Source organism: Diospyros lotus, chromosome 2 (assembly GCF_014633365.1).
Source record: "Diospyros lotus cultivar Yz01 chromosome 2, ASM1463336v1, whole genome shotgun sequence".
In the NCBI taxonomy this organism is placed as follows: Eukaryota; Viridiplantae; Streptophyta; class Magnoliopsida; order Ericales; family Ebenaceae; genus Diospyros; species Diospyros lotus.
Genome location: NC_068339.1, coordinates 5,833,344 through 5,848,477, shown reverse-complemented (window position 1 = coordinate 5,848,477; position 15,134 = coordinate 5,833,344). Strand labels below are relative to the sequence as shown.

General features: G+C 35.5%; 2 protein-coding genes across 3 annotated transcripts in view; one reads left to right on the top strand and one right to left on the bottom strand.

Annotated features, from left to right (window-relative positions):
- The window catches only part of LOC127793889 (uncharacterized), a 29,124-nt gene extending 25,289 nt beyond the window's left edge, over positions 1-3,835 (bottom strand). Inside the window, exons 1-7 of the mRNA XM_052324668.1 lie at positions 3,628-3,835; positions 3,298-3,484; positions 3,071-3,189; positions 2,813-2,929; positions 2,461-2,604; positions 1,920-2,309; positions 1,651-1,808 (exon numbers count right to left, since the gene is read on the bottom strand). Coding sequence (XP_052180628.1) covers positions 1,651-1,808; positions 1,920-2,309; positions 2,461-2,604; positions 2,813-2,929; positions 3,071-3,189; positions 3,298-3,484; positions 3,628-3,723 — 1,211 coding nt within the window. The 5' untranslated portion in view covers positions 3,724-3,835. The remainder of the gene's footprint in view (positions 1-1,650; positions 1,809-1,919; positions 2,310-2,460; positions 2,605-2,812; positions 2,930-3,070; positions 3,190-3,297; positions 3,485-3,627) is intronic.
- A 4,787-nt stretch (positions 3,836-8,622) lies between these two features.
- Positions 8,623-12,597, top strand: LOC127793709 (elongation factor 1-delta). Of its 2 annotated transcripts, none has more exons than XM_052324394.1 (8): positions 8,623-8,771; positions 10,380-10,490; positions 10,591-10,707; positions 10,862-10,949; positions 11,230-11,353; positions 11,852-11,965; positions 12,109-12,270; positions 12,406-12,597. In XM_052324394.1, coding segments are annotated over exons 2-8 (693 nt in total). In that variant the 5' UTR covers positions 8,623-8,771; positions 10,380-10,404; the 3' UTR covers positions 12,408-12,597. The 2 variants fall into 2 exon arrangements, with proteins under 2 accessions (XP_052180354.1, XP_052180355.1); XM_052324395.1 differs by having other exon boundaries at positions 8,698-8,799.
- Positions 12,598-15,134: the final 2,537 nt, after the last annotated feature.

Below are 15,134 nucleotides of genomic sequence, written 5' to 3'. Positions count from 1 at the left end.
CTTAAAAAGGTTGCATAGGGCCAGAAACACATGGCACACCTCCAGCCAAAACTGGGTTTGGCCCCCTAGCTATACCCTACATAAACTTCACTGACTTTGTTTTAGCTTGCAGATTACTCATCACCATTGTCTCCAATGCTGGATTTTGTCTCCTCTACCTATGCCTTAATAGGGTGTTTACTATTAAAAAAAGGTTACCAACCTCTGCCAAATAGAATAGAAAACCAAGAATATGTAGCCATCTTCTTCAAAAGGGCTGGCTAGGCCTAGAAACACTTTGCATGCCTCCAGCCAAAACTAGGTTGGACCCCCTGTCTAAACCCAACAAAAACTTTACTTTCCTTGGGCTTGATGCTTACTCATCAGTTTTGCCTGCAATGCTGCATTTTGTCTCCACTTCCTACACTTTAACAGGTTATTTATGATTAACCAACCTCAGACAAAGCGAGAGGAAAACCAAGGATAAGCTTTTGTCTTCTTAAGAAGGATGCCTAGGCCAAAAAAAAAAAGCCATGCTTCCAGCCAAAACTAGAATTGAGCCCCCTAGCTGTTCTCCATGCCCATAGACACTTTATTAACTTCACTAGAGGTTGAAGTTAACTCGTTGTCATTGCCTCCAACACTGAATTTTGCTTCTCTACCTCACTCTAATAGGAAATTTATTACTAACCAACCTCAACCCCAAAAAAAAAGAAACCAAAATATGCAGTTGTCTTCTTAAAAAGGATTGCCTAGAATCAGAAACAAGTGGCACACCTCCAGCCAAAAACTAGGTTAGGCCACCTAGCTTATACCCCATATACACTTTACTGACTTTGTTTGAGCTTAAGGCTTGCTCATAGACATTGCCTTCAATGCTGAATTTTGTCTACTCTACCTCTGCTTTGACAAGATATTTTTCAACCAACCATGGCCCAGTAGAAAAGGAACCCAAGAATGCACAGTCATCTTTTTAAAAAGGGTTGGCTAGGCCCAGAAACATGTGGCATGCCGCCATTGACAACCTTACTAATCATGAACCTCATCAATCCACAAGTTATCTAAATCAAGCAGCTGAACTGGAGCCACTTGATGATATGTTTCATTCTTCACTTGAAACAATTTCCCTTGTCTAAGGCAGGGCACTTTGTACCTGGTGAACATACTCTTTTACCAACAAAATTTTACTTATACTTCAGAGCCTGTTACTAAGCTAAATATTTATCCAGAAATACATTCACACATGTCTAACCTACATATGACCAACTTGAACAATTTTTATTTTCATAGAATAACTGAACCACTGAAAAGTAAGGTTCTCTACCCCAATCAAGATCCCGTTCCAGTTCTAAGAACCATGCAGCTGCCCCTCCCCCATGCCCAATAACCAAGAATCACCATCATCTATGACATCTGATAGATTTAATCCAACTTAGGAGATCTTCCTTTGTTCTCCTGCCATCACAAAACCAGTAAGTTCTTGAAATAATGCCTAAATCAGCTCAACACCATCCAAATGCTTAAAAGTGTATTTATTAATTTAACTCTGATAGGTCCTCTGGCCTCATTTACCAGCCCAAGCAGTGAAAGCATATAAAAGATAAGTAAATATTTAGCACAAAACTGGATATTCACCCATGTTAGAGCATGACCAAAAGAAGAAATACATACCTTAGATAATATGGGAAATTGTCAAATGACACTTCCATGTCCTTTCCATCAAGAACCCCCGCATGGATGTCTTCTTTGAATACTGCACATCTAGGAGATATCCCTGACGTTGATGCTGGCAGTGAATCCCTGGTCCACTCATTTCTTTCTTCAATTACCTGTTTAGAAATGCTTGTACTCAATTCCTGGTCATGACTAGTTGCCCAAGCTAATATCCATAATAAGGACCTTTAGCAAACCATGCACAAATAATAAATTAAAAAAATTACATTAACTGCCTCTATGCCAGAGTCTGGGTTGATGTCAAAAGAAATGATCTTGCTGGTCACTGCAGCTTCAGCAGCTTTATCATTCCCAGTATTTGTTGTTGAATTGACTTCCAGATCAAGGTCAACCTCCATACTGTCATGAATGGTAGGGAGAGGGGGCAGCTCAGATCCTTGCTGTGTTTTACCACTGGCATAAGAACTAGGCTTCATCCGTGATAAATCTTGCCGCAAACTAGAAAGAGAGGCCAAAATGGAAGCCCCAGCAACAGCTGAAGGATCCCCCGTCCTCTTTTCAACATGTAGCACCTTACTTACACTACTCTGAGCCTCTACGCCACCTACAGAAGAGGGGGTCTTGAAAACCATCTCAGTCACTAGTTGCAGAAAAATCTATACAGCACAGACTTAAGGACATTTTCCACATAGATAAATGCAACACACAATAAAAAGTATGCAGAGAGTAGCATGAAAAGCATTAAGAGCTTGAAATAAAATTTCGAATTGATCAAGGAAACACAATTAAATGAAAAGAGAAGGATACATAAGCATGGTTCCCCAGAAGACCAAAAAGCACCTCATCACCAGAATTCAAGGCTACGAAGCTACCCCTCTTGAGAACCTTCCCATTTACTTGCACTCCCTTATTTACCTTGCTTTCAAGCACGGCAATAGTAGTGCCTTCACTCTGATCATTTCCACACAAAAAATCAGTATATATATTAAAAAAAAAAAATAGACAGCAAACGGAGAAAGAAGTTCATATATAAAAAAAATAGACAGAAAACGAAGGGCCATCAGACCATCATATCCAGATAACATCTGTGTGTATGTGTAAACTAGCTACTGTTTGAACTTCCAATCCCCATGGCCCTGAGCTTAATTTTAAGAAATACCTGTGCGTGCTTGATCACACACAAATTCGAACCAATAGTTTGTTCTTTCAACATAAGACAGTTGTGTCTGCTTGAACCAACTGTGAAATATGAATTGCAAATCGAAACATTTGAATTCTGCAGGAGACAGTACGACCAATTATTTGCATGCTAAAAAATCACAATGAAAAGAAATGTGGTTTCATCTTCTGCTAAACCCACTATGATCACCTAAAGATACACTTACATACTAAAAACTCACAAGAAGAAGGTTCAAACCTGTGCAGACTGCGATAAAAGCCTACACCATGGTGTTGCAGTTTCAAAAGTGCCATGCTTGAAAGTAGTCCACGGAGGGATAGAACTCCTTGGTTTATCCACCACAGCCGGCGAAGACCCTCAATAACGCAACCCAAAACAATACTTCAGTCTCAGAGGACTAAGTCACACTTACATACACAACACGCATAAATAACATGCAAAAAGACCAGTAACAACAGATTTACCATCAGCGATCGGTGTCGCCACAGCAACCGCTTGAGCCGCCTCACCTTTCCCGGTGCTCCCACCCTCACCACCAACCGTCGCCTGATCGATACCCCCGCATTCCGGCGGATCCGCCGCCGCCGGCGAGCAAGGCTCCTTCGAATTCTCCGCCGGCGTCGATTTCTCCGACGCACCGCCATTTTCGACCTGAAAGTGAACCAAATCAAACCGTCACGGAGAGGCACGATTCAATCAGGAAATCCGCCCCCTCACCCCCCAAGAAAAAGCCAAAACCAAGAAAGGAAGACTATTCGAAATCAACAGCTTCGATAGGATCGCGGAACAGAGACCTTCTGCCGCTTCGGCGACGCAGGCTTATCTTCAGAGGACGACGATCTCTTGCCGTTGTTTCCGGGAAGAGATCCACTGCGCCTGGTCGAAACCATTTCTTCTGCTTCGTTCCTCCCTTCGACCTCTCTCTCTCTCTCTCTTCGAGTCTAGAGAGAGAAACTATGCGAAAGAGAGCGATATTGAGAGACAATAGAGGATATTATATTTGTGTGATTACACTTTTAGTTCTCAAATTTGTTTATAGGCCTCTCTGGTAGGTGCACGGCAAGTATGGTATGCGTTACATTTCCTTTCCTTGCCCAGCTGAGCCCCTCCCCTCCCTCGTGGAAATGGGTCGGGTTCGGGGTGCTCAATTTAATTATTATTTTTTTCATCCCTCGTGGAAATGGGTCGGGTTCGGGGTCCTAGATTTAATTATTATTTTTTTGAGCCCATGAGATTGATCGGACTACTTACAATCGTTACAAAGTGCATTGATCCGGTGATCCGTGAGATGGGAGTGGTCGACACCTACAAATATTTGTTCAAGTCAATATTCAAAATATTATAGTGTTGGTAAAATTTTGAAATAACATATCCTAATATGTAATTAGGATAATTTATGTAGAGATAAAGGTACATTATATATCACTGACCATTGTAAAATAATAGATGGTCAAAATGCACGATAGTGATAAAAAAATTTCTTAAAAATCTCGAATTTCATAAAATTATGAATTAACGAGAATTAATACACGAGTTGTTTGAGATTTATAAAATTCATTACTACAGCAGAAATCTCAATCTAAATGGAAAAACATTATCCAAGTTCATGTGGCAAGATCTAGCCTAGAGAGCAGGCTATGTGCCAAGTTGTGGGCTGCTGCTACCTAGATATAACATAATGTATCAGTACGATCTAATTATAATTTAGAATGAATATCTATTTTAATTATTTAATAACTTTCAGTAGGCAAATTCCTTTTGAGTTCATAAATTCAATTATTCAAAATTAATTCATAATTTAGTTTATGTATGGTGTGTATTTAAATAATTAATTAATTATATCTCATGGACTTTTTTTTTGGGGGGGGGGGGGGGGGTGCCGTATCTGTCTCATACGTAATTAGGGAGAAGGAGAGTTAACATATTATTCTTTAATCAATAAATAATAATAATATAAAATAAAATAAACATCAAAACAATAATACATACTTGCACAATTTGCCAATGTATTAATAAATCAACGTAAATATGTGAGATCGTTATGAATGGATAATTATTTTTTTTCATATGATAGTGTTATATTACCATATATATAACATTTTATTACATATTTAATTTTAAATAATTTCAAATCTTAATACTAATAAATTATTATTTCAAAGCCTTTTATAATATATGCAATTGGATTGTATTTAATATTAAATTTAATTATACAAATCCGAACTTGATTCGACGGGAAGCCTCTTTAACCTAAGCCACAATGGCGTTCATTAATTATGCATTATGAATTAAGCATTGATCAATTGTCAATTCACCGATACTTTGTTTTTAATAAGATATAGGAAAGAATTTTAAAGTCAAAAAAGAAATCATCGTCAATTTAATAATTAATTATAAATGTAATTGGAAGTCAACTAACTTACGTTATGTATCATTATATATGAATCAGTTATTTATTTCTTCTTTTTTTTCGTTTCTCTTGTCCTTATATATATTTTTATGGGTGCTAATACGTGCTTTTATAATGATAATGAATTATGAATTTTGTTAGTTTTTAAAACAAATTAATTGAAATTTTATATTGAAATGATATGAAATTATTTAAAGAATTTGCAAGTGAGTCCCTATTGATTAATAAATAATAATTTTGATTTAATAAGCTCCAAGAAGTGTCAATGGGTTTAGGTGGTTCAAATTTAGCACTAACCTACAATCAAATCAATCTTTATTAACTCCATTAAATTGAACCTAAAATCTAATAAATCCTTATATACAAATGAATCAACCTAAAAGTCAAATTGGTTCACTTTGGGTGACAATCTCAAATACATATATTAATTTATTAATCTTAACATTTTGTTATAAAAAATTTAAAAAATAATATAACTACTCGATAAATAATTTGAATCTAAGTAAACGACAAATAATTTCATAAAACATGCCAAATAATATGGAAATGAATGTTTATATATTTATATTATGTATTTTACATTTATTTATATATACATATTGATTGGGTTGTGTTGGTTTCAAAAAGGTTGAGAAGGGAAAAATAAAATAAATAAAATTATAAATAACGTTTAAATTTAAAATTTAAATTAAAAAATAAAACCCAAGATGAAGACAAAAATCTGAAAAAAGTACATCCTTCATTTTCAACCCTAATAGGCCCTTTTGGTATAAGATGGAGGGCCATTTGACTTGATGTTAAACATATCTTTTGCTAACACACGAGAAAAGGACAAAAAAAAAAAACAATATTTGAGAAATAAATTATAAAGGCAGTTCATACTTACACGTAGAATAAAAATAATAATATAGTAATTTATGTATTATAAATTAAAAAATAAAGATTATTACCCAATTAAACGGCATCTAAAACACCCAAGTAATCACTGTTCACACAAATTTGCATAATATTTAAAAGTTTTAATTAATGGTTTTAATCCATCTTTTTGGCAAAATACTTGGATTAACTAAAAGTAAAAACATATCATAAAATCAAATTAGGTGACGAAAGATAAACGATTGGCTAAAATTTGACCAGATAATCCGTGAAATGATTAGAAAATAGATCACTATGAAAGCAAAATAAAAGATAAAAGGAAAATTATAAAATTTTCCCCCTGACTGTGCCTAATTTTTTCAATATAAACATTATGGACTGTTTAAAGCAACTCTAATGAATACACCAAACTTGGCGTCAACTTCAATTTAGTGTCTATGAGCTCTCTGACGAATACACTATTTTGGTGTTGGGCATAGCTCCCAATCATCAAATTTGGTGTCGAGTGAATAGTATAATACCAAATTTTACACTATTCACTTGACGCCGAATTTTTTTTTTTATTTCCAATTTTGTCCCTTTTTGTATAACTTCAAAATAACTTATTCATTTTATATTCTTTATCACTTTTATTATATTTGTATATTTTGATTAATAATTATAAATATAAATTAAATTGTTATAAAAAGTATATATCAATGAAAATATTTTATTAAGATCTATAAAATAAGTATAATATTGAATATATTTTAAAAAATTTAATATATTTTATAAATAGCATGTTAATATAAAATGAAGTAAGTTTGTTTATGTATATGAAAGTTTTTTATTTTAATAATTACTTAATATAAAAACTTAATTAATTAATAATTAATATTTAATATTTATGCTAAGTTAAATAAATAAATTAATATTTATTAAATATTTATATATGAAATATTATTTAAAGATTGTCTTTACACCAATTTGGTGTTATACGTTGGAGATAACACCAAATTAATGTTTAAAAAATTGGTGCAAAGACACTAAATTGGCACTAAATTTGATATTTAATGTTGGAGTTACTCTTAGTTGTAAATAAATATTTTTTAATTTTTTAAATTTAATTTTATTAAGTTAATTGAATCTCTAATAAAAATAAAAACTCAAATTTTTTATCTTATATTTAGGCTAGAAAAATATTTTTTTTTTATTTTTTGAAAATAAAATTATTTATTTTTAAAATTAAAAATACTAAGACACGTTTAATTATAAAATTATAATTAGAAAAATAAAAATTATCTTCTACAATTAAATAGGCTCGACGAGGGAATAATTTACAGAAACAAATTTACTCTACTACCCTCGAGAGGATACCATTAACTTGGAGCCACATGTACCAGTAGAGGCTAGTATGTAATCATCACGTGTCCATTCCTAAGAGCTCTATATGTCCTTATAAATTTCCATTGTGATTTTGAACTAGAAGAGATAGAAATGAAGACTTAGTCAAACAAGAATCTTTTCAATACTCCAAGATTTTTCTCAATTCGAAAGTTATCTTATTTTCATTTAAAAGTCATTTGATCTCCTCAGGATAGGCTAAATGTCATCTATAAATAAATGACAACCTCTACAAGTCAGGGGGATTTGACCCCTAAGGGACTTTTTTATTTTTCTATTATTATTTTTAATTTATAATCCTATAAACTGACTTAAACGTTAAAGTGATTACGAGAAACAAATCTCCACTCTTTTTGTAGGTACTTAATTCGAGACAGAATAAGGTGATCAGCTCTGCATCATCAAGGCTATAAAATTTGTACCTTTATGGGTTAACTTAGAATTTTAAACTTATTGATTGTTTTTAGGTAAATTTAAAGAATATTGAGTGTAAAATTTGATTAGGTAATACTTGAGGGTTAAAGTTTACTTTTTTTACTTTTTTTAAGTAAAATTTTAAATAAAATGTCTTGATATAATGATAAAATTATTCCTAAATTAATTATTATTTAAATGTTATTAGTTCAAGTTCTGTTAATATAATTAAGCTTTTAAACAAAATACATAAAAAGTATTTTAGAAAAATATTTTTTTGGACAAAGTTCTATAATACTAAAATATGGTGTTTACCTATATAATAGTATAGATATAGATATGTATACGGGGAAAAAATTCTTGAACCCCTTGTAATTAAGGTCATTTGTAATTTAAAGATAATTCTATAGTTTTTTTGTGATTTAATTTATTTTGTTTAAAGGCTTCTTCAATTATAAACTCTATTACTTGAACTACACGGGAGCTAAATTAAGTGAAATAAAAATATGAAAAAATTCAAAGAAGTAAAAAAAAAAAAAACAATGTTGATGAATGAAACCCATCAGGAAAGGGGAGAGGCCAAATGAAGTTAAGATGTGGGATAAAGTGACTTTCTTTCGTGTTTGGAAATTTTAGTCATCTTCTCAAATTTATCAGCATTCTTTTACAAAATTGTCGATGGTGAACGGTGATGGAACCGAGTGCACCATCATAAGAAGAAACTGCGGAACATCTAATAATCTCCATTCCTATATAAAAACCCTTACTAACTAGCTCATTTGGCTTCCACCGCTTGCGAGAAACCCTAGAGCTCACGACCTTGCCCCGGAGAAGAGAGAAACAGCTCCGTAGCCTGTAAGCTCCTCCTTTTTCCAGATCCGTCGTAACCTTCTCACTCTCAGCATTAGCTTCCAACACTGTAACTCCTATATGCATATTTGTATATATCGATGCCTTTGCCGGATTGGATTTTGTGTTTTCTTTGATGCCTGTGATTTGTTACAGATTAATGTTGTTGTCTCTCTGTGTATCTTATCACGAGCGATCTGTAGAATTATGCGTGTGTGTGTATTTGGAAGTTAGAACTACAAGGTTTAATGGTTGTGGATTTGCGAAAATACTTCGGTGGTTTCTCAAGTCAAAACTGTTGATTAGAGTCGCTAATAGAAAATCACGCGACATAGTTGTCTTCCTCAAATGGTTAGATTTTTCTTTGAAGGGAAGTTGTGTCGGTGAATTAGTTTTTATTAAGTGCCTGTTGTGAGTGTGGTTACTGCGTTGCAGGTTTCATTGTATTTCCTGGTGAAGGCAGAGATTTTCTGGAATTATTTTTATTCCACTTTCTCCTTCCTCTCTTTCTTTTCTTTTTTTTTTTTTTTCCTGAGGGGCTTAAACATAGTATCTAAAGCTGTTATTTCTATGTGTAATCTTCAATTCTAGCATGTAAAGGCAAAATTGTTTTTTTGATCTGTACTGCCGTTTGGGGCACAATATTACTCGATTAAGTTACTCCATGTTAAAACGAGCTTTCTGTTAAATAACTTTGGGCAAAATATGGAAATGCTTTTCAAATTGAACATAATAGTTTCCCTTGAATGAAAATAATTGTTTGCATCTTATATTCATCTAGACATGGCTGAGGAAGAGTGGGGAGAGACAAGGATAGATGGAATGAGAACGTCTACTGATAGTGAGTGCTAAAGTAGTTATTATTATTATTATTATTATTTTTGTAAAAACTGGATATATGATTCTTTTTCGTTTTAATGTATTTTACCCTAATGTTGTTGAAAACAAAACTTTCTTCAACATGAATTTAACTTAATCGAGGGAAGGTCAAATTATCACTTAGAAGATATGCAATTTAAAAAGTCTACACCAAATTGGTATTCTCCATTTATTGTTAGTATAGAATTGAAGATTCTGTTTTGGGCCACTGTGGGTGAGGAGGGCTTCAAATCCCTTGCACAGCCCTCTGCTGTAATCCTATGTGCTACAGGCTCTTTGTGGCCATTTGCGCTAATATGTTTTGAAAGCCTATTTATTATTTACTTCTTGGTCCATTTAGGTTGCATGTGCCATTTGGTGTGCAAGTAGCATTACACTTTTTTTAGGATTATTGTCTCTGGAGTGTACTTACTCTCATAATCCAACTTAGTTTTTCATAGGTGTGTCTCTTATTTATTGTTCAAATTTGATGCATGAGAAATTTTTAGGCTTTTTTTTTTTATCATACTGAACTAATGGCTAGGAAATGTCCTAGATCATGTCCTAGATCTAACGTTTTGTTGGTCTTTATCTATTTTTGTCATAGATCAATTGTTCCAATTATGTGGTTTTCAGGCTACCCGAATGTGGCAAGTTGTTAATTATAATTTAAATTTATGTACTATGACATACAAAAAGATTACACTATGATAGTATTTGTGAAAACTTATTATCTTCTTTTTTATGTACTTGCAGAAAGAATCCACATCATTATCTAGCAATGGCTGTTGCATTCTTCAGTGTTAACTCCGAATCTGGCCTGAAGAAGCTGGATGAATGCCTTCTAACACGTAGTTACATCACTGGGTGAGTTTCCTTCTTTTGCCAGAAAGTTGTCTTTGTTGCAAGCAGCAACAATCTTTCTTCTTCTGAAGATGAGTCTTTGGGTTTTTGTTCAATCTCTCAGGTACCAGGCCTCAAAGGATGATATCACTGTGCATGCAGCTCTTTCCAAGCCTCCACCACCTGAATATGTGAATGTGGCTCGTTGGTACAACCACATTGAAGCGCTTCTAAGGATTTCGTAAGTTCGTAGTTCATAATTGGTTGCTAGTTTTATTTGATTAAAGTTGGATGTGCAATTGTTTTCATGATTATATTTCAATTGAATATTGCTTTCCTTTTTGATTGTTGCCTTCTTCTGCCATTTGACTGGATTATCAATTTCCATTTCCCAGTGGTGTATCTGGAGAAGGTTGTGGTGTCACCATAGAGGGTTCTGCTCCAGCAGAGGCCGTGGCAACTCCTCCTGCTGCTGACACTAAGGCAAGTGTTAATATGCTTGCCTGTTGTAAGTTCATGTTTTCATGTTACTGCTTTAGGGGTATGGTTTTCATTGATTTCTTAGTTGCTGTCTTTTTCTTTTGGTTGATGTCTGATCAGCAAGATATCCTGTTACTGGAAAGCCAGGACAACACGCAGTGTGTTATTATTTATATTGTAAATTTAGTTGTCATGTTTTCTTGCTCATTGATACCCCCCCCCCCCCCCCAAAAAAAAAAAAAAGAGGAGGAAAAAAAGTGACTATGGAAGCCTTTGTTTTCAGACTTCTGCGGCCGAGGATGATGATGATGATGATGTGGATTTGTTTGGTGAAGAGACTGAGGAGGAAAAGAAGGCCGCTGAAGAACGTGCAGCAGCTGTGAAGGCATCTGGAAAAAAGAAAGAGTGTGAGTTCTGCTTTCTTATTATATATATATACATATGAGTTCCATTTTGAGTTGTGGAAACAGCTTCTTTATAAAACAAGGGTAACATTGTGTACAAAGAATGACCCTCCCGCAGTACTTGCAAAGTGTTGATACTTGCCCACTGGAGAATGCCCCTTTACTATTTTTGATGGATTGATTTGCTTGAATATCTGTGGCCTATATACATAAACTGAATTACTTTTGTTTATTATTGGGGAATTCTTGGATAGCTATTTGTCCACAGGATTACAATGCGTTTCAATCCCTTCTTCTGGGTGACTGATATGCAACCCTTGGCATAACTGTTTGTCCACGTGATGACAATTCCATCACCATGTATAGTTTCCCTCAACATTTGGTGTTAGGCCTGTTAGTCATTTTTGGTTTTATGTTTTTATTACTTCAGGGCTGCTGCATTCTGCTTCTACATATGTTTTTAATAGTCACGTAACAATTTGATCTCCTTTTCATTCACAGCTGGGAAGTCATCAGTGCTGATGGATGTGAAACCATGGGACGATGAAACTGATATGAAGAAACTTGAGGAGGCTGTTAGAAGCGTCAAGTTGGATGGATTGCTTTGGGGAGCGTGTATGTTCTCTTCCTGTTGCTGAAATAGTTAAATTAGAAAAAATGGAATATCAGATGTTTTAACTGTCTATACTCAATATCAACTGATCTAATGTTGAAGTTATATTTTTAAAAATGATTGACAAACATGTAATATATTGCAGCCAAACTTGCGCCCGTTGGATACGGTATCAAGAAATTGCAGATAATGCTTACCATTGTGGACGATTTGGTGTCTGTTGATAATCTCATAGAGGATTATCTCACGGCTGAACCAGTGAATGAGTATGTCCAGAGTTGTGATATTGTTGCCTTCAACAAAATATGTAAGTTCAATGTAATATCGCTTCTTCTATTACACAGTTGTTTGGGCACAGATTTATTGAGCAACTTAATCGGCATATATAATGCGTCCTGCACTCTTCACATTTCTCATTATTATTGAATTGTTCTTTTGACAGGATTTGAAGACTCTGATTGGCTTTCTCAGGAGCGGGAGCTTTTCTCATATGTTCTCTTGTTATGTTTTCTTCTATTTAAGAAATGCCGTTTTGAATTTTGATACAAACGTAGGAGATGATTTTAAGATATAGTTTGGTACTGCTGCAGTAAGTTGGCATTTGCAATGAGAATGAGGAAACAGCTTTATTTAATTGCAGCCTGCTCGTGTGATCTTATTTATTATATATATCAATATTAGCATTTTTAATGGTAAACCATTAAAAGACTGCTGCTGTTATTTTGTTTTTTGGAGCTCGTTTATTGTCAGGAAAACATTCAGAAAATGCATCTGGTTGCGCTGGATTTGATCCTGGGAATCCCAATTTCGCCCCCATGTCTGGAGCTTTAGAGTGAAACTCTTAAAAACCATTTTACACTGGCTTTAACTTTCTCTTTCTCCAATCTAATAAACTATTCTTTTTTCTTTTTCCTTTTTTCTCTCCTCTGTTGTCTCTTCGCTCTCCTTTATTAAATCCAATGAGGAAGAAAAATTTTAAATAATTAAAAAATAAATAAATCAGTGGAGGCCAAAACTCCATCGAGCACAATGGGTTTGCAGATGTACACATGAGAGGCAAGAAGGAGAACGGCCTACCGCGGCCGCTGCCGCTATCATCATTGTTGAAGAAGGCGATTGGCCATGGCTCGTAAGTCGATGCTATGAACTTCTTATTTTGTTCATGTACTGAATGTTGATCCACGAGATTGCCGGCTCTTCCTTCCAACCCAAAGAATTGCCGAACGAGGCAATTTTGATTACGAGGAACTGATTTCGATGATTGGAGTGGGGGAGGTAGTGACACCTGTAAACACTTTAATGGTGAAGTGAGTAAAAGATTTAGTTGATAGAGTGTCAATGAGTTTCAAAGAATATATCTTGACTTGTGAGCAGGCCAATTTGCATGTTAGGGAACTCTTTTTTTCCCCTCTATATAAGCCAGTTATACTTGCCCAATTAGGCTCAACCCAAGACCTTTATCGGCCTTCCGACTCGATCACGGCCTCATATTTGTCAGTAGTGATCATCATCACCCTTGTATTTGCAACACTACCGCACCCACTATAAGTTCTATCGGCATTTAATGCAACATTTAATGAAGATTCCATCGGCACCACACCTCTGTTAGAAAGTTTCGCCGGAGCTGAATATCTTCGTCTCATTCCGCTGCAACATCCAAGGCCATCTTGCATGTCAGGGAACCTCTTTTTTCCTCTATATAAGTCAATCTGCTCACATACCAAAGTATGTTCTTTGGAGTCCATTGACACTCTGCCAACTAAATCTTTTACTCACTTCACCATCGGAGTGTTTGCAGGTGTTGCCACCTCCCCCATTCCAATCAGCAAAACTTGCTCCAACGTTACTAGAATCTCCTCGTTTGGCAATCCTTTGGGCTAGCAAATGTAAATGTTCATTCTAGGAGAACAACACATGGTGGGTGCTAAATGTTCCTTTCAACCCAAATGATTGCCAAACGGGGAGACTTTGGTAACGTTGGAGCTAGTTTCGATGACTGGAGTAGGGGAGGTGGCGACACTTACAAACACTTCGATGGTTAAGTGAGTAAGATATTTAGTTGGGAGAGTGTCAATGGACTCCAAAGAACATACCTTGGCATGTGAGCAAACTGACTTATATAGAGGGAAAAAAGAGGTTCCCTGACACGCAAGTTGGTCTTGGGTGTTTGCAGCGGGATGAGACAGAGATATCTAACATCGGTAGGACTTTTTGACGGATATGTGGTATCGACAGGACCTTTATTAAATGCTGCATTGAATGCTGAAGAAACTTATAGTGGGTGCGAGAGTGTTGCAAGTATAGGGGTAATGATAATCACTGCCGGCAAGCATGAGGCCGAGATCGGGTCGAAAGGTCGATAGAGCTCTTGGGCCTTCATTGGGCTAGTACGGTTCATAGCCCTCTAGGTCGAATGTTTGCAAGGACGAACATTTGAGCTCGTAATGCAAAGATGACGGTTGAACTCTTGACGTGTAAGATCAAGATAGTTTGAGACAGTTAAGCTCGGGATGAGACCCCAAGTCAGATGTTTGTGAGGACGAGTTTTCGAGCTCAGATTGCCAAGTCATCGTAAAAGAGCTCGGGGTGCATTAGCCGAAGATATAGGACTTTGTAATTAGTTAGAGGCCAAGCTTGGAATGTGTAACTGAGGTGATTGAGGTCAGCACGCTTAAGGTGGCGAGTTTTTTAAGTGTTTATTAATTTTTTGAAAAGCTCACGTAGAGCCCAATTACATTTAATGTTCTGGCATAACACACACATTCCTGAGAGTAAAGGCGTCAGGCCTAAGGGACAAGGCAACGTGCAGCATGTGGAGAGACGCCCTTCCGTCTTCAATAAGCGACAAGTGGCATGATTCTAGTGTTTGTTATGTAACGGATGGACTTCGGCCGTCGAATGTGTCATTCGGTACCTATAAAGGTTTCCTTCTCGCTTGTCATCCCACCTTTTGCATTTGCTTCCATCTCTGAACTCTTACTTCTTTGCAAGTCTTCCACATTTCCCATGTGCTTGATTCTGATCGAGGTCGGGCTTTTCCGGTGGTGGTCGAGTTTTGCTCCTATTTGATTCCTTTAGCTTTCTTCTTCCTTAAGGTTAATTCTCTAACCTTTTTGGTTTTTTGTTTTTGTAAAAAACTAGGGAGTTTTCGATGAGTCTGAGGGAGAGCGA